The following is a 19,805-nucleotide window of genomic DNA, read 5'->3' on the forward strand; positions in this document are numbered from 1 at the left end:
TATTGAGCAAGTGCTGTGTTTAATAGAACACAAGTTAGTTTGTATGTCCCAAGAACACAAATCACAAACTGTAACATGGTAATTAAATTAAATTAAATTATATTTTATAGGCACCTAACCTTTTTAAATATATATACAGAGTTTGAAATGCTAGTGCTAATCAATGGAGACATTATATGATAAATTATACAGTAAAATATGGATTAGGTATCATATTAAAAAAGATTTACTGAATGTAAAAAGACAGCGAAATTGAATAATAAAAATAATAAGGGGGAAAAAATCCAAGTAACAATTCTTTTCAGGAAGCTTAGTAGAAATATGCTTTATACCAGGCTTACGTCCGGAGAAGCTGAAAGTGATCACAAACGATATGTGATGGGAAGCTAATGCTTTTGTAAAAGGCATCCTTGGGAGGTAGTGGCCCTGCCATTGTATGCGGAGGGAAGTGTAAATGGGTTCAGACCGAAGCCCTGGCTCTGGACACCAGGTTCAGGCCTCGATCTGGGTCTCACAGAACTGAAGACCCTCCAACATGAAGGGGCTGTGGCAAGCAAGAGTTGGAATCTGAAACCAGATCTTTTATTATTTGTTTTATAGCAACACTTAGGGGCTCCAGTTGAGATTGGAGCTCATCTGTTTGAATGTTCCCAAGACAGCGCTATCTATTTGGAACCCAAAGCAGTATGAAATCTGGGAGACTGTTCTTTGTAGCCTGGACTTACACTACTTTTTTTGTGTGGCAGTTTTTCATGATGTTAACACATCTTTGCCCGTGGTAGCAATGGCAAGAGTGCTGGTGCAGACCAGCTCAGATGGCTGTCATCACCATGTCATCTGGACCTTCTCTGAATAGAGTTAGACAACACCGGGGTTAAAATGCTGGTGCCCTGTATACGCTAGCTCTCCCACTATGGCTGCCACTGCTAAGGCTGCAAGGGTGGGAGGCTTCCTGAAAAAATCTTGTGTAGACACAATCTGTGATGGACAAGCCCATAGTGTCCTTAAATACATCTTGTCCCCATTTTAATTTTCACTTATTTAAGCAGATTAGTTATACAGATGTCTCCTTCAGATTGCTGTCTTCATTTAAAAAGTCGTCTGCAGAATTTGTCATCAATTTAAGCATTCTAATTGCTAGCCAATGAAAATCCTCTGGTAGGTGATGAAGCTGCAGAACCCATCGACTGTGGTCTGTTGTCATGGTTCTCATATCTCTCCAAGCTGCTGGTCTCTTGTTCTGCTTAATTTCAGTATCTGCGCTGAAGCCTGAAGCCATCACCCTTTGATGTCGTTTCAAACTTGAAAAAGCAATATGAACAAGTTGATGGGACAGAAAATACAGGTCAGTGTTCATGTGTTCTACTGCAGTAGCCCTTCCTCAGCCTAACTTGAGCTTTGATGGAAAACAGAGAGTTTTGGGGCAATTATTTTTCAAGATACGTTTTCATCTGTGAAAAGTTAATCTTGATCAGTCAGGAAAGTCTGACAAAATCACTATTTGGCTAAATCAGATCAAGTGATTGTTACCTGAAGTAATTAGTTCCTTTTTATCAGCAGTTTTTGTATATTACACAATGTAAAATTTACCATGTTTCTCGGATTCAAGGATTAGGCCTCAATTCAGCACAAGCATGTGCTTAAAATTAAAGCCCTTGTACAAGTTCTTTACTAAATAGGGACAGTTTGCTGCATCAGGTCCTTACTGAGGTGGACCTAAAATACTTTTCTAAAAGGCTTTGGATATTCAAGGTCCAATTCTGCACTCTGTATCCAGACAAAACTCCAAGTCACTTCACGTGGGTGTTTTCCCTAAGCCAGGACTGCAAAATTGGGATGCCAAACATTTAAAAAACACTTTTTCCCCTAAAAGAGGGGTATGTGTGTGTATGCGTGCAAATGTTCAAGGATTGCAAGGCTCCAGATGAAATTGAATTTGATGGAAAAAATCTAAAACCTGGGAAAATTAACATTCGATATAAGTTATGGGGGGGGAAGGGAGGAAAAGGAGGACTTGTGGCACCTTAGAGACTAACAAATTTATTTGAGCATAAGGTTTCATGAGCTACAGCTCACTTCTGAAATCTCTGAAATCACGCATCTGCCTGTACTACCGATGTGTTATTTATGGGGCGCACGCAGGATACAGCACATGCCTTTTATTGATCGCTATGTTCTCAATGTGATTAAAACTGCCGCACCAAGTGCCACGGTGCACCGCAGTTCTCCAGCTGAGTATAAAGAGCCAAAATCCAGGCAGTGCATCCCAGTGTGTCAGAAAACACCCTCTAGCGTAACTCGTCTATGCTTGTTGGGCTCCCCTGTGCAGTGTTAAAGCAATGGGTGAGGTTCTCGGTTATGCCTCTTACGGCCCTTTAAGCCCCCTTCGTGCCCTCCAAAACCTGGGCTGCTCTGGCGGGCTGGAGTGGCCCCCAGTATAAATTAGACAGTTCTGAGAGTTTGTCTAAGTTTCAACAGCCTCCCTGGGCAGCAGCACTGCATGCTGTGGCCTCCCCCATGACACCCTTTCCCACCCCTGCAGCTCTACCCACAGCACAAAGGCATGAGGGCTTTTAAGGGGGTCCTCAGAAGGCAGCCTACAGCTGTCTTCTTCAGCTCCAGTGATAGGGGTATGTTTCCAGGGCTTGATCAAGGGCTTTCAGACCCACCACTCTATCACTTTTACCCACTATGAAGGGGCTGGAGTGGAGGTGAGGATCTCACCCTTTCCCTACATTACTAGGGTTAAAATATACATTCTCTTAGTCATGTATGAATCACCTACCTCATCATCATCATAATCCCTCTCAGGAAGTCTCCTTGTTTGTGGTCCCATCTCATAAGGGTTCACTTGACTAGCATTGCTAGTCTGGATTGTGGGAAAGATTTTCTCATTTGCAGCAGGGTTGATGGCAGAAACAAGTCCAGGTGTTTCTCTGTTATCTGAATAGTCCTCTCTCAGCAAATGCCTCTTCTCTGGATTTTGCCTTTTATTTGCTCTTTAATGAAAAAGAAAAGCGTCTTTTCCAAGGCTTAACTTTTTAGATGTATCTTGATCCATTTAACCCCCCACTCCTCCTTATTTTTCACACTCTCTTGTCCCTCTTTTTGAAATGTGCAATGAGAGTAAGTGTTGGTGCACTTGCTGCATGCTATGACATCACTTGTCACAAAGGCCAGACAGCACAGTTTATAAAGCAAGCCCCAAAACTTCTTATTACAAATATGGTTTAAGGTGCCAGGAGGGGCAGAGATCAGAGAAACCCCTTTCTGTTTTGTCATGGGAAGAGGGAATTCTCCCTGACACAACACTAATTGCACTTGTAACTGTGTATGCAAACAAGAAACTGGTATGTTAATTTACACCCATTACAAAAGCTACTTTCATACATGCAATCAAGGTCCTCCACCCTGCAAATGCCACATTGTATTCCTCCAGGAGTGGGCAAGGGTAGAGTGACTATGCTTGAGTGGCTTCCATACCCCCTGCTTGGGAGGATCATAGGCTCCATGGCAATTCAGAATAGGCCAGTGCACAGGGGAGCATTGGAGCTGGGCTGAGAAAGGGGCCATTGGGTTTAAGATTAGGCAGATCTAGTGGCTGGGAACCTCAGATAAAAGATGCAGAGACAGTAGTGGCTGATGGGGTTGCCCCCTCTGAGGTATAGAACACTGCAACATGCCTATCAGTTACATGCCAGAGACCCAACTACCCCACTATCATGCCAGGGCACAGTGCAGCAGGTACCATCTCCCTCTGCCACCCATGCCAGGGTGAGGAACCTGAAGCCCCAAGCCAGGCCCACCCCAGCCCCTCTTCTTCCTATGGCCTCAAGCACCTAGGCTATGCCCCCATCTTCTGCTGCTCTGAGCCCATGACCCCAGCCCCTGTTGCTGGACACCCTGGGTTGGTCCCTGTTGCCTACCTGGTGGCTTGCTTAAGGGTAGGTTGGCCCTGCAGCACCCCAGCCTTCTTGTTATTGCCACTCTCTGTCCCTCAATCACGAGTTGGCCCTGCAGCCAGTCCTGTCCCACCTCCTGGAGCTCACCCTCATTGGCTTCCCACCTGGCAGCCCTGTCTGCCCATTGGGGCTCAGTGCAGATGCAGCCCGCATCCCTGAGAAACTTTCTGAGAAAACCCAGGACTTTTACTGTCCCAAGAAGACTTACAGATTTCCCACAACAGCTACCTCAAAAAAAGGGATGATCCCGGGAAAACCTGGACAGGGGGCAACCCACGTGGCTAAGGAGGACCACAGAGGTGCTGAACTTGAGCTCCACAGTCTGTCCCTGGGCTCAAGGGGTGGAGTCTGACCTCCTTTCTGGTTGTGTGTTGTGGCAGAGATATGAATTTAGAGGCTTTAAGCAGGGGGAGGGGGTACATTTCAGCCATATTTGCGTATTTTGGAAACAGACACCCAGGGCCAGATTCTCAACAATGTGAGCACACATTTCTCATGACAGCACACAAATTGTTAGAGGAACACATTCAAAGGGAAAAATACCTTACCTTCATGCAAAATGGTGGTAATGATGTGTCCCAAATAGAGAGACAATTGCATTGGCAGCTTTAAAAATCTGGCCCCTCTTTTTGAAACTAGCCCACTCTGTAGAGTTTAGCAATCTCCCTTGTGTTTAAGTGCCTAGCAAGCAACTATTTGTACCTCATTGAAGTGAAAATGAGTCCTGCAGCTAAGCCCAGGATCAGAGCCCCACATAGGACAGCCACAATGATAAGGATCAACAAGGAATCTGAAAAGAGAGAGATTAAAAATTCATAGCAAACATGATATACAAGGGAACCTCTCCTTTTCTACAATCAGAATATATTTTGGAGTAAAATAGATTCTGTACCATCAAAACGTATCTGTCTTTCATGCTATTACTCTTGGGGCAGTGCTTATGAGATGGCCACCATCATGGATTGAACCCGTCTGCTCCAGAGCTAAAGGCATAAGCTGCTATAGTTTGAGCTAAAGCTCAGAGAGAACTGTAACACTTCATATCCGCTGTGAATCTGCAGACGGGGACCCCATAACACCCACTCACCAGTGAGTTACATACTTTTTCAGCTCAAAGGAAGCTCATCCAAAGCATCTGAGGCCCATAGCAGTTTGAATCCTGGATCACCCCCACTGACATGACATCTGCCATCTTATCTTGGCCAACACACACTGGGGATTGAACTAGGAACCTCCAGAGCTAAAAGTATAAGCTACTACAGCTCGAACTAAAGAGCTAAACCTGTACGTGTAGGGATTACAACAACTCATGTCCTCTGTGGATGTGCACGGGGGAGGGGGAGACTCTTTAACACTCACCGGTGGGTTACACTTGCCATCAGCAAACTCCTGCTCCTGCATTAGGCTCTGCTAGTAAAGACCTTTGCATGGGTGAAGAGTTCTCTTGAAGTAAATGGTCCTCAGCACATGTTCCATACCAGCAGACCCCAGTGCAGGCTCAAGGTCTAAGGTTGCAAATTAACCTCTTTTGCAACCTCCTATTTACATTTGCTTGTGCTTCACTGACATATTTTCTTTTTGTACTGAAATATCACCTGTTTGCTCTCAGTCAAAGGCTGGAGTTTTTGAAAAATTGGAGAAAATCCCTTTGTACAGTTACAACTGATGGAAGGGTGGGAAAAAATGATTTTTTTCTCCTGACTGGCTGCTATTTTCCAAATTTTGTCTGTGAAAACAAAACACCCCCCCCCGCCCCAGTTTTCCTAAAGCCCTTATTTACCCTCCCCAAAAAATCATTAAAAAATTGTTTTCGTTCAATTGTTATGGGGGTTGGGGCATGAAGGAAAGTTCCAGCTAGGTATGCTCTGAACGTTTAAATGTTTATCTCTTCACAGGGGAGGAAGGATGGGCTTGTGGTGCAAGTATGAGCCAGAAGGGCTGGGTTTAATTCCCAGTTCTGCTACAGACTTCTTATATGACCAGGGCAAATCATTTAAACACACTCTGCCTCAACTGTCTTTCTATAAAATGGGCCTCATACTGACCTCATAGGGCTGTTGTGTAGATTAAAGTTTGTGACAACACTATGAACTCCTGAGTCAAGAATCATTGAGTTGATCAATTTGGGGAGGAAATTTCAGAAGGGAAGTTCTCTTTTACACTTGCTTAGGATGACGTTTTTTCTGATGCTTTTAGTTGTGTAATTGCCTGAAGCACTGTGGAATAATGAAAACCAGCTGCTCAATGCCAGGGTGCTGCAGCTATGTTTTTTCTCCATCTACAGTGTGGAGGAGTTTAAAAAAAAATCCACATGGAATTAAGCAAACTACATTTGCACAACTCCATAATGCTGCCGCTTCAGTGTCTGCTTTAAGATAGAGTAATCAGAATCTTATTTGCTAACTTTGGTGAGTAAAATAACTTTTCATTGCTCTTTACTCCTGCAGAGTCAACACAATTGAGGGCAGATCTACACTAGAAGTGCTACATCAGCGCAGCGGTGCCCCTGTAGTGCATCTAGTGAAGACACTCTATGCTGACGGGAGAGTGCTCTCCTGTTGGCATAATTACTCCATCTCCGTGAGCAGCAGAAGCTATGTCAGCGGGAGAGCGTCTCCTGCCGTCATAGCATCGGTGCGAACAGCGCTTAGGTCGCTGTAACTTGCATCACTCAGGAAGGTGTTTTTTTCACTCCCTTGAGCGACGTAAGTGAGATCGACTTAAGCGGTAGTGGAGATTTGCCCTCAGAGAGCGTGAACTGGATTCCATTTCCTCTTGCACATTATTAATGCAGTTGCCTACTAAAATCCAGTCACTTAGCTCTGTGCAGCTACACTGTAGGCAATGAGGGTACAAAGTGTCTCTAAAGGTTTACTCTGAAGATAGTGGGGTGGAGGGGAAGAGGTATAATTGAGACTATCACTTTGCCCACACAACCTTTAGTACTAGTAATGCTGTACTATTTTGGATCATGAGTTAGTCTGTTAAATGTATATATTTGAGAGACACCATATGGTGTGCGGGTGAGTTGATGTTGCCCTCTGAATTTTATTGTTAGAATTTCCCAAGATTGTCTTTAAATTCATAACCTTGCTGTTGCATTTGTGCATATTTTAAGCAATTGGTTTTCTTAAATTGTTTTAGAAAAGGCATTAGAAGTAAGAACCCAAAAGCCTTCTTAACAAAATACATGCAGAGCATTTAACAGGGTCAAAAATTTCTTCCTCTTATAACTTACGCTTATGCCTGGCCAGCTTTACTCTGTGCTGTGTTAAAACTATTATTAGCCATTTCCCTAAAAACTTTCAGGCAAAACATGCAAAGGTTTTGAGGTCTTAGAGTTGAATACACACACAGGTTAAACATATACCAATTTAAGAATATAGTGATGGTAAGAGGAGTTGAAACATTCACATGCAAATGCACCCTGCACTGAATTAGACCCCAGCCAGTCACAGTGATTAAACAGTCATAAGTGTCAAGTTCTTCAGCAAACTTCTCTCTACACAGGATGATACTGTCAGCACAACCTCTGAGAGGGATGAGGGGGACATTTCTGTCAACAATATTTTCCTATCCTATAAGATGCTGAAAAATTGGAGAGTTTGCAGATAAAACTCACAAGAATGAAGGAGCTCAATCTGTTCAGCTATCAAAAAGAAGATCAAGAGGTGACTTAATCATAGTGTATAAATACCTTCCTGAGGAGAAAATATGGGGTACTAAATGGCACTTTAATGTAGTAGAGAAAGGTATGATGAGAGCCAGTGGATGAAGTTAAAGCTAGACAAATTCAAACTAGAAAAAAGGCATGAAGCATGATTAATCACTGGAACAAATTAACTACCAAGGAAAGTGATGGATTCTCCATCTCTTGATGCCTTCAGATCAAGACTGGATGGTTTTCTGAAAGACGTGCTCTAGCCAAACACAAGTTATTGGGCTCAATGCAGGCATAATTGGATGCAATTCGATAGCCTGTGTTCTATGGCCAGAAGGAGATCAAACTGGATAATCTAATGGTTTCTTCTGGCCTTAGTGTCTATAATGCTTCCTGCCACATGGCTACAGGACTCACGCTTTTTAACTCATCCTTCCCTAACTTTGTGTTGTTGTTAACATGGTGTGTTTGCATCTCCATATGCTACTAATGCTCACTCTACTATTGCAGGGTCTGCTCTGCAACTAAAACATTGCTGGAAATCTTTCCTATAAGTAAACATCAGAAACTCTTGTACTCACTGTTGCTACAGTTTACTCCAGAGTAGCCCACATCACACCTAAACAATAGTAAAAGAAATGGAAATTGAGTTCATGCTGTTCAGTAGATGGTCATGAAACAATGGAACAGTCCCACCCACCACCATCTTCTCTTATTGATGGGTTTCATATTTGTGATCTTATCTCTAAATCTACGTAGTTTCTGTGTTGATTTGGGTGAGAAGAAACAGTTGAGAAACACCAATTTCCTTTCTAAACTAAAATTTCTTTATCCAAGATTTTCAGACATGACTACTGATTTTGGATATCTCCATTTTTGAAGTGCCCAACTTGATACACCTTAAAAGGGGCTAATTTTCAGAACGTGCCGAGCACCCGTCTATGAAAATCAAGCCCCCATAGGTGTTTCAAGATGGGTGCCCAAAAATGGAGGCACTCACAGTCACTAGCCACTTCTGAAAAACTTGGCCTTTGTGTGTCATAGTCTTTCTTGGGCACCTGAGTGCCGACAGCGACTCACTTTTCATACCAATGCTACCATTTTGAAATAAAACTTATGCTAGTGTCAGAATTAATTTTGCTGGTGAATGTAACAGTCATAGGAACAGCTGGATTGACAGAGAATGAAGAAGTTCTCTGTTTATCCAGAGGTACAGCCTGGGTAGTAGCATAGCTTCCCCACACTACTCCAGTAATGAGTTTCAACCCTGTCCTGGAGGAAGCATCTCTAGAGGGAAACCCAAGCAAAATACCATAGGACTTATACTGGTCAGCACATGTGCTTCCCCTGGACCTCAATGGAAGTTCTGCCATGAATTTGAAGCAGTATAGCTCAGTCTTTGTTGGTTACTTAATGTCATTTAATTTGTGCAGTTTAGGGCTGTGATTCTAAAAGCAATATTGTCAACTCCATCCTGTTTTAAATACCACGTTGCCTTATCTTGATAGAACAAAGGAAGTAGCTGAGTACTCACTTCACGCAGTTTCCATCTTTGTTTTTGAAATTAGGAAGACATTGGCAAACTGGGGCGCTGTTTTTACCCGTAACACAATGCATGTGATCTTCTTCAGAACATGTGTTATCACAATCTACATTTTCAATGGAAAAAAACCGAGAGTTGTTTTAAAGACAGTCTGAAAATGGATATTCTGATATAGAGGCTTAATACTTCAATATGCAAATATTTACATTTTCAGTTAACAAAGAAGGTGGCAAAATACACCTGTTTATTTCCTGTCCCCTTATAAACTCACAGAATTCTGATTTGCCTCTGTGCTATGTTATGTCTTTAAGGGCTATCGAATGATCTTTTAATAGAAATACACACACAGAAAAGAAACTTAAATACAGGCACAATAGCAGAAGAAAAAGTACCATTGCTTGGTTCCCACCAGTCTGTGGCCTTGCCAACTCTTGTGATTTTATCATGAATTTTTCCAAGATTTGCTGTTTTTCTTAAAGGCTCAGCTCTTGGAATCAATTAATTAGGTGAGAATCTCAGTTAATAAAGCATGTTTCTAGCACTCGTGGTTACGGAGAAAGGCTTGAAAACATGAACTGAATGTCTGGTAAAGGCTCCAAAACCAAAAGGCAAATAAGAACCCCAAATTTGTTATCTTCTGAAAACCCCTCATGATTGTTGAATGCTTAGGGCTGGCAACGCTGTCTTGTGCAGCACAGTTACAATACCACCCCTAAAACCCAGTGGGCAGCAGGGCAGCTGAATCCTAGAAAGGGGATTAGGGGTAGCTGGACTGCTGGCTAGCTCTGGGTCATGGTGAGGCAATGGGCCAACCTCATAGGCCCCAAGAAAATCTGCAAACCGTCAGGGAAAATAATAACACCGAGTCCTACAGGCATGCTAGTAAGAGACAATTTATTCAATAGGTCCTGTTAAATAACAAAGACCTGCTATTTGTAAACCGCTGGTATGCACAGTCAGGCTCCAGATTTTTTCAAGCCCAGCAGCCCTGGTGGATTGACTCCTGAACCATTTGCAAGGAGAATAGGTTATCTACCCAATGCTCAGCTGGCTATGTGGTACCAATACTGTGATTTCAATCACAATACCCAGATGGTTTAAATTAGTCACATGCTTAAGAGCGTTGCTAAATTGGAATGGAATGACTCATGTGATTAAAGTGAAGCACCTGCTTAAGATCACTGTTTCATCAGGGCTTCAGTGCCCAATTTTCAGAGCTGCAGATGCTCAGCACCTGAGAAAATCCCTTTTTCTCAAATGGTGCTGACACAGAGTGCAACCAAGGGGAAATGAAGGCGGGGAGAGGAAAGCCCAACCCATTATAAGAGCTTATAATGGTCATAAAGCTCTCACCTGAACAGGTTTTTTCTTCTTTGTTCTTCTTAGACAATCCTGATTTGCACTCACACGTTAGTCCATCAGTGTCCACACACTTAGTAGTTGCCTCATCACAGCCATAAATGTCACATTGTGAAAGTTCTAAAAACAAAATGAAATATTTCAAAGACTGATCATAAAATAAAATCTATAATTAGCAGCAGCCTTTAATACAAAGTAGTGTGCCTGCTTAATAGCCTATGTACTGTATAGTTAGTATTTCTGAATTCAATTTTAAGCTATATTTAGGGTACAAATACCCCCCCGTCACCTTGAATTAACCTTTACAGTATTGATGACCTTCCCAGCAACTGAACCATTCCCATCACAGGTGCTGATCTCTCATCTCTCCCTGCCTACAACTGGCCTGATTTGCCTCCCAGCAGCCTAACCTTCCCCAATGCCATCCAGAAAAAAGTTCTCGTGAAGGTTTCTTCCCTTAGCCCCTTTAAAAAACATGCAATCCACCCCCTGCCCTCCCATACAGGGAGTTGCGCTTTAGTGGAGACGACTGATGGATGTAAAGCTGAGCATACATGTAAGTATTTGCAGGATCCGAGCTTATAAGTAATATGTCATACAGTGTTCAACTTATATATAACTTGAAATTGGGATAGAAGCTCAGCATAGGAGAGGAACTCTACAATTGATTGGGGTTAGAAAAAATTTCCCCTGTGGATGGGTTATTCAATAATTTCCACTATGGAGGTTGTTCTATCTTTTTCTGAGGTATTTGGTACTGACCACTCAGAGACATTAGGTTCACTTGATTGTCTAAACTAGCATAGCAATTTCTATAGTTTTAAATTATTTAAAATTGATTCAGGAAAATAAACCTCAAAATGATACTTTGAAAAGAAATCTATCAGGATTTTGTTTCAAGTTGGTTCCAAAAGCTATGGCTCTGTTTGATTTGCACAGCTGTAAGTGATGACAAATGAGTAAATGGCACTAATAAAGCCATACTTACATCTTAGTTTAATTTTTCCATTTAGAATGTTACATCCTCAAAAAAAAAAAAAGAAAAAAAAAAGGACTAGCATAAAATATTCCGTCCGACTCAAACTTCAAATATCAAACTTGCTGCTACAGCACTGAGAGTGCTCAGACACCCCATGCACAGAAGGAATCTTCTTGAGAAGATAATTAGGCATCTTAAATTATTTAATAATTGACTATAAATAGAAGGGACTGAATTGTAGATTTTAAAGATTCAGTTTTACAAAGCAATCTTAATCCACCAGGACTCACAAGGAGTTCAAAGCTATTGTAATTCCAGCAAAATTGAGTCACATACTAGGTCATCCTCTAAGCCCTCCCGCAAATTTTCAGCAAAAGATTCAGCTCAGTTTCTAACTATGGGCTTAATCCTGCAAGGCGCTCAGTGATCTGACCTTGATCTATCAAAGCACTTAAGCACATGCTTAACTTTAAGCATGTGAATAGTATTACTGGGTAAATATGCTGGCCTTGTTTTAGCAAGGCAATAAAGTACAAAAATAGTCCCAGTGAACTCAATGGAATTACTCATGTGCTTAAAGTTAAACATATGCGTTCGTGCTTTACTGGCTAAGGACAAAGGGATTTGGCATCTGTACAAATGAGCCCTAAGGCCCTGTCCCATCACGAGCTCTGCATGGACACAGGTGTCCATTTGCATGGAGCTCAGTAGCAGGATCAGGGCACTGGTGTGCAAGTTTTATTTTTGCCAGAGTTCATTAAAAATGTGAACATTTTTCACGAACATTTTAGAAAAAAATACCTTGTGTCTGTTTTTCCTTGAAAAATGTCAACATTTTTTGACTGGTCCCAGCTTCTGCTGATTTTTAATTAATGATACTTTTGCAGGAAATAGTAGAGAAAGTGCAAAACGTAACAAAAGATGTTCAGCTCTAAGCTTTAATGCACTTTTCCTGCAAGAGTTGGTTGTTTTAGTAACGTAAGAATTTCCATACTGGATTACACTGGTGAGACATCTCGTCCGGTACCTGGTCACTGTGGCCCCAGTTCAGGAATGTGCTCAAGCATGTGCTTAATCCGTCCCTATTCAGAAAACACTTAAGCTCATGCTTAAGTTAAGCATTTACTTAAATATTTTCCTAAATTGGGATGCTGGCCTAAATGTGGCCAATACCAGATGCTTCCGAGGATGGGGTAAGAAACCCACCTACTGGACAATTATGAATAATCAGACAATAAGGAATTTTCCTTACTCACTCGCCAATAAGAGATTGTCTTATACTCAGAAACACAGGAGTCATATTTCTTTTATTTTTGTCCTGTGTAAAGAGAGGGACTGTATTTTTATTCTGTGTTTGTCCCGCAGCTGGTACAATGGGTTCCTGATCCATGGCTCCTAAGTGCTATGACAATACAAACCATAAATAATAATACTCCCATTAGCTACATAAACTGTAACATTCAGAAAAACATTCATTTTGGAAATGAATATTCCTCTTCTATTCCCAAATACAAATATAACATTGTCTGTGTCTCAAAAAGACAAAAAGTTACAATGAATGGTTGAGTTTTCAAAGTAGATTAGGGGATTTAGACATAACTCATTAAAATTAATGGAGGGTATGTTTCAAAGAGCTTTGTCCTCATCAGCTTGGAAAATCTCCGCCAGTGTTCTTAGTGTAGTACTTACTTTGATAGCTGCCATTATTGAAATAGGAATGGACTTTCAATGCTTCTTCTATGAGGCTAGCAACACCACTAGTGTTTAATTCTGTGGTCACTTCAAACATGTTGCTTATTGTCACGATAGTTCCACTGGTCTCCGCTTTAATCTGTATTTTAGATTTTGCTGAACTTTGTCTGAAAAATAAGAATCTAGTGTAATTGTAGAAAGTACCATAAAAACCACATTTACTTTAACAACAGATTTTTGTAATCAATCACACAGGCATATCATAGGCAGCGAGAGCAGATTTGCCCACAGACACATTATACCACTGTGCGGTGCCTCTTGGTTCTCACCCGGTGATAACATCTTGAGGGGGTGAAGATCATTCAGTCTCCACATCCCATTCTTTAGTCTCTGCTCTGCCAACACGTGATCCAATGAATGCAAATGAGTTGCAACAGGATTTTATGAAATGGTCATTTTCTCACTAGAAATTAGACTGAGATCACAAATTCACTGACTACTGGTTATTTGCACCAACCTGGATCTCATGTCAATTGGTAACCAAGAGGTTTACAATGCTCTACCCTACTTAGTAACTCCTTGAGGCATCCAGTCCCTGTTGTGATGAGATTTTCACTCTTAACCCTAATCATTACACTTTCAAGAGCCAGATTTTCAAATAACATGGGTGTACAATTGCCCAAATAATTTTTGCACATTGTGTTAAGTGCATATGTACGTGAACAAATAAGTAAAAGGCTGAAGTCAGAGTGGTCCTAAATGTGCCCCAAACATTTTTCCCTCTTAATGCTGCTGAATACAATAGTAACTTTACTAAGGGCCAGATTCTGATACCTATATTCATGATGAACAGAGTCTTATGCTATGTTTGTCTTATCCCTTTGGCTATTATCAATAGGAATACCCATGGAGTAAAGTGCTACTCAGCATAAATTAAGCTCTTGGAATCTGGCCCTAAAAATTTACGTACCACATCAATACCATATTCTACTCTCAGTATTTTTGCAAAACTCCCATTGTTACTAGAGGGGGTTCTACTGTGCAACAAGGGGTATTGTCTCAGCTCACCCTACACACAGGATGAGTCTGAAACTTCTGATGCTAAAATGTGTATTTTCCAAAGTGGGCCACATTCCCAAAAGCAAGAAATCCTCACTGATCTGAAACCTCCTTTAGCTGAGTTCATTTCATATTGCTCATCTGAATTGATTAAAGGAGGATTGACAGTATATAAGATGGGGCAAACTAAGAAAGCAATGTGAGCGATGCGTTCTGTATCTATGCTATGTACACAAAGAGAGATCACAAACACACACACGCAAACACAGGAGCTGCTGAACTTACCTTATATTCACAATTATTGTCTCTCCATAGTCTGTCTTATTTTTGAAAGTTGTGTTGAACTATGAAAGATAAAATGAATTTGGTTTATACCTTTGTAAAACCACAGAACAAAATAGGCAAGGGAAATTTGTGGGGTTCATGTCTCTCAGAGCCAGTTAGGGAAATCAAAGGCCCAGAGCTCCCCATGCCATGTCCAGGCAAATTCGTATTGGCTCCTAAGAGAGCTCTGCCTAAACAAGGAGTGCCGGAGTGGGCCATAAAATTGAGTATAATAATAAATGACCACTACATACAGACATTGTAGGGTGCACCATCCACCCAGGCTCCACACTTAAAGGGATGCCTCTATGCACAGATCTTCCTCATCCAGCTTGGACAGAGGGAGAGGGGGACTCAGCCTCCCCAGCGGAACCAAAGCCCTGTTCCCCATGACACTATGGAGGGGCATCCTTGGGCCTCTGATATCCATGGTGAGGAGCAGACCAGGGACAGAGGCAGTGGGGTGGGTTCAGGATGAACATCATTTCCCGCCCTGCCGCCTTGGCAAGCTGCGAACGGTGAGTGGAGTCTCAAGCCGTGGTAACTTTTCTGTGCCTCCATCTCCTCCCCATCTAGCCCTCAAACATGTGCACTGGAGCTTCCCTCCCCGCCCCCCGCCCCCCGCGTAAGGTAGGGGGAGGTTTCTCAGAAGCATTGGATAATGGAGGAATCCTTGGTAGCACAAGTCCAATGGAGGCTCACAGCTAAAGAGCATGTGCAGGACAGTGAGCCCAGGAGACGGTGGGGAGGCACATCCGCCCACAGATGTTCCTGTTCCTCCAGCAGATCACAGATATTCATGCGACTCTGGGAGGTTCAGTGGCTGAGCCCCCTTCTTATGGCACAAGGATGTGCGTGTGCGGGTACACTCATACACAGAGTCCATCTCTCTGGCTGAAGTACCCAGAGGAAATCCCACAATGGGAAACTCATAGTGGCTTCTGTTCCTAGACCTCTTCACACAGGTTTCTTAGCAGGAGGGGAAGATCTCTCCTCCCTTCACCAATCAGTGCGACATGGGGCACCAAGAAGCAACTCTTATAATGAGCAAATCCATCATCATAGTCCATTAAAGAACATTAGTATAATCACCCAGTATATCCCACTTCCCCAGGAAAGCTCTTCCAAGACTTCATTCAATGTTTATACAAAAGCACATTGTGTTTAACATTCCCCTCATTCATACTATTCATCTACTTATGGAACGGAAATTAGGACTCTTATTTAGGTGCCTAAATCCATATTTAGACATCTAAACTTTAGGCACCAATGTCTGAAAATGCTGGCCTTTACTTATGCTCATATGGTAGGAATACATTTTCCCGTATAAAACTGTAACTTACTTTTACTCTTATTAATGAGAATTACTGTCTCAAACCTGCTGATGATGTTCAAATAGTTATCACTGAGTAGGATCATGTTTACTATGATGTACAAGTTATTCCAATCAAGGCATGAGGCCTACAAAAAGTACAGAATTTGTAATAAGAAAATAAATATGTATTTGTCCACCCTCCTTGTAGAAACATTTGAATTAAAAAAAGGGTGCAGATACAGCAGCCTTAGGACATAGGTGCCCAGAGCTTTAAAACTGTACAGATTCAAGGCACACAACAGAGGCTGGTCAGCAAATTTCCAGTTGAACAGTTTTCCAGCAGAAAATGCTGTTTTGTCAAAAAATTTAAATGTTTTGCAGGAACATGTTGATTTCTATGAAAGCTGCAATGGAAAAAGTGGAGATGGCGATGGAGTTTTTCCTTCTATCAGCCTGGGGGGGGTTCCCTCTCCACCTCAGACTTCCTCCTGTCGCCAGTTTGGGGGTTTCTCCATCCACCTCCCTGCCATCTTAAGTCAGCCGGGAGGAAGAAGCAGTGCAAGGGGACAGGGAGACCTGGGACAGGTGCCAGCAGCATTGATATGTTCCCAAATGGGAATTTTCCCTTTCATGGGAAATTCTGAAGTTCGACGTTTTGATCCAATTTGGAACAAAACAAAATCTTGCACACTTGGAATTTCCTGTGTGACAGAAATCCCATTTGTTGACCAGCTCTAGTATACAAGGCCAAATTTTGGTTTCTTATCTATGAAAGAAAGAGAACAATACTTCAGGCACAACCTGTACTGTCAAACTCAGTTTCTTATCCGCCTCTAGGCCCTGTCTTCACCACAGCCTGCCCCCAGACTGCATTCCCTGCACCAACTCTTCTTTAATACCTTGGAGAGGGTATCCAGCCTGCCTTTCTCTTAAAGAGATAGCACCCTGTCATAGGGTCTGTTTGTTTTACATTCTATGGGACTTTTTAATAAGGGAAGCAAGTAAGCAAATTAGGGGCAAATTCTGATCTCCGACACATACATGCAACTTCCACTGACTTCAGTAGGAATGATGTGTGTACATCTCTGAGGGTAGAATTTGGCTGTCATGTAAAGGAGTCTAGACTGATGTAGCATATCCCGTGACAGAGGTTGAAGAAGGTGTAAGTTATGCTGACCAAGACACCACTTTGAGGCCCCATATCTTCCTGCACATATCTCATTCCAGGAAGTAGATCTCAAGATTAAATATATATGGAAGAATTTTTTTAAATGACTCACAAAATCTGTAACATTTTTGTATAATTGCTTATACTCTGGTGAGTTTTCATGTGCCATGCTGTCGGTATACGGTGTTTTCAGTGTCAACTGTCCAGGGAATACTTTTCCTAAAAATAAAGCAGAGACATTAATTCATTACACTGCATTTGTAATAAACAGGGTTACAATGTTGGGTTATCCATGTTTTAGAGATGAGAAGCAACTCTGCATAAGATCTATATTTGCTAATTTTCTTCTATTGGAGGAGACAGGGAGGGATAAGTATTCACTTAACCAACCCTTATCAAAAAAGGGTTAAACCCTGCTATCAGTGGGCATGGAAGTAAGAGAAACTGATGTGGTTCTTCTACTAAAATAATGTTAAACTATGAGTGTGGCTCAACACAAACAAAAACAGGATATGTCCAAGTATTACCGCATTTAATGGCATAAGCCAAGATTTTCATGAATGGGTGCGTAGATGTCAACATGGGGTCCCCAGGGATCAGTTCTGGGTCTGGTTCTATTCAATATCTTCATCAGTGATTTAGATAATGGCACACAGAGTACACTTATAAAGTTTGCAGAGGATACCAAGCTGGGAGGGGTTCAAAGTGCTTTGGAGGATAGGATTAAAATGCAAAATGATCTGGATAGTGGATCAAAAGCTAAATATGAGTGAACAGTGTAACACTGTTGCCAAAAAAGCAAACATCATTCTGGGATGTATTAGCAGGAGTGTTGTAAGCAAGACATGAGAAGTAATTCTTCTACTCTACTCCGCACTGATTACTTCTCAACTGGAGTATTGTGTCCAGTTCTGGGCACCACATTTCAGGAAAGATGTGGACAAACCGGAGAAAGTCCAGAGAAGAGTAACAAAAATGATTAAAGGTCTAGAAAACATGACCTATGAGGGAAGATTGAAAAAAACTGGGTTTGTTTAATCTGGAGAAGAGAGGATGAAGAGGGAACAGAAGACTCACAGGGGACATTTTTCAAGTACATAAAAAGTTGTTACAAGGAGGAGGAAGAAAAATTAACCTTATCCTCAGCGGATAGGACAAGAAGCAATGGGCTTAATTTGCAGCAGGGGTGGCTTAGTTTGGACATTAGGAAAAACTTTCCAACTGTCAGGGTGGGTAAGCACTGGAATAAATTGCCAGGGGAGGTTGTGGAATCTCCATCATTGGAAATTTTTTAAGAGCAGGTTAGACAAACACCTGTCAGGGACTGTCTAATACTTAGCCCTGCCATGAGTGCAGGGGACTGGATTAGATGACCTCTTGAGGTCCCCTCCAGTCCTATGATTCTATGGCATATGGATTTTGGGGCAGATTTTCAAAGGTCTTGGTGTGCCCAAAGGTGTCTAATGATTGAAATCATGGGTGTTAGGTGCCTAACCTGCTTAGGCACTTCAGAAAATCCAGCTTGGTGCCAATCTGCATCTCTAGGTGCCTAAATAACTTTGAAAAGCTAGCCTTTGGGCACCTAAGTAAGAGGCCTAATTTCCCCAAATGCTGAGCACCCAGCAGCTCCTATGCAGTCCCACTTCAGCAGGACTTGGGTGGGTGCTCACCAGTTTGGAAAATAAGGCCATTTTTTTAGAAGCCTATTTTTGGCACCTGCTTTTTTAGTCTTGGCCATAAACATTAGCTTTCACTTACCCCGGGGTTTCCGTCTGCTTTTCATGTAATTTAATTCACACCCTTAGCCCTGTGGGAGTGCAGTTTTTTCTAGTGGGTTAAATCCTTTTGTTTCAATAATGCTTCAGGAGGTAAAACAGGTCAACCCAATGGGAACTATTTGCAGAGTAAAGTGCTACTCAGTGTGGGTCAGAGTGGAGGAGACTTGCCCAGACCATGTACATGTTCACTGAGAAAATTAGAATGAGTATAGAAAATGCACCATTGTCTGTGCAGTGGATTAAGAAAACAGATCACCAGCAGCCAACTCACCTTCCTGACATCTTGATGTGCTATAGTAGTATCCATATGGGCACTGGCACATATAACCTTGATATAGGTTAATGCACTTAGCATTGCCACCACACGGTTTATTTGCACAGCCCAGAGGTGCTTCTAAGAGGAAAGATATTGACACAGCTGAACAATGCACTAGACCAGGAGGATGGAAGCTTTTTCGTTTTCCTCCTGTTAAACTAGTCATGCCTCGAGAAGAGTCACACACTTAAACATGCCTTATGACAGTAGGCCAAATCCTCAGCTGGTATGAGTTGGTGTTACTCCATTGACTTCCATGGAGCTATGCCTGTTTACACCATCTGAGGATCTGGCCCAGTATGCAACAGTAAGGCCGCAGATGAATCATGATATGCAATAAATTCTAAACTGTTAAGTTTCCTCTAAGCAAACAAGGCCAAAAAGGACTCTAAGCAACCTGTCCCAGCTGCTCCTAGGTGGAGGCCTGGCAAGCAGCTCTGCGCACTTCCCCTGTCCCACCCCGAGCACTGGTCCCCAGCTTCCATGAGCCGGGAACTGCAGCCAAAGGGAGCTGCAGGTGGAGGCAGTGAGTGTCTCCCGCATCTGGCACCCCGCACCCGCTCCTGTGCCCCAAGCTCCCTCCTCCACCCAAACTCCTCCCACAGCCTGCACGCCACACCCCGCTCATGCCCCAAACCCCTGCCAGCCC

The 19,805-nt window shown here is 42.3% G+C and overlaps 1 protein-coding gene across 10 annotated transcripts in view; it reads right to left on the reverse strand.

The window, feature by feature from the left end:
• Nucleotides 1–684: 684 nt before the first annotated feature.
• The window catches only part of MUC13 (mucin 13, cell surface associated), a 34,240-nt gene continuing 15,119 nt past the window's right edge, over nucleotides 685–19,805 (reverse strand). For all 10 annotated transcript variants that reach the window (XM_073304703.1, XM_073304705.1, XM_073304702.1 and 7 more), the window contains 10 exons: nucleotides 19,112–19,234; nucleotides 17,175–17,281; nucleotides 14,541–14,599; nucleotides 13,194–13,363; nucleotides 10,520–10,645; nucleotides 9,158–9,272; nucleotides 8,205–8,242; nucleotides 4,665–4,752; nucleotides 2,786–2,999; nucleotides 685–1,301 (listed from right to left, as the gene is read on the reverse strand). In XM_073304703.1, the coding sequence (XP_073160804.1) occupies nucleotides 1,251–1,301; nucleotides 2,786–2,999; nucleotides 4,665–4,752; nucleotides 8,205–8,242; nucleotides 9,158–9,272; nucleotides 10,520–10,645; nucleotides 13,194–13,363; nucleotides 14,541–14,599; nucleotides 17,175–17,281; nucleotides 19,112–19,234 (1,091 nt within the window). In that variant the 3' untranslated portion in view covers nucleotides 685–1,250. The remainder of the gene's footprint in view (nucleotides 1,302–2,785; nucleotides 3,000–4,664; nucleotides 4,753–8,204; nucleotides 8,243–9,157; nucleotides 9,273–10,519; nucleotides 10,646–13,193; nucleotides 13,364–14,540; nucleotides 14,600–17,174; nucleotides 17,282–19,111; nucleotides 19,235–19,805) is intronic.

Source organism: Lepidochelys kempii, chromosome 11 (genome assembly GCF_965140265.1).
Source record: "Lepidochelys kempii isolate rLepKem1 chromosome 11, rLepKem1.hap2, whole genome shotgun sequence".
NCBI lineage: Eukaryota > Metazoa > Chordata > Testudines > Cheloniidae > Lepidochelys > Lepidochelys kempii.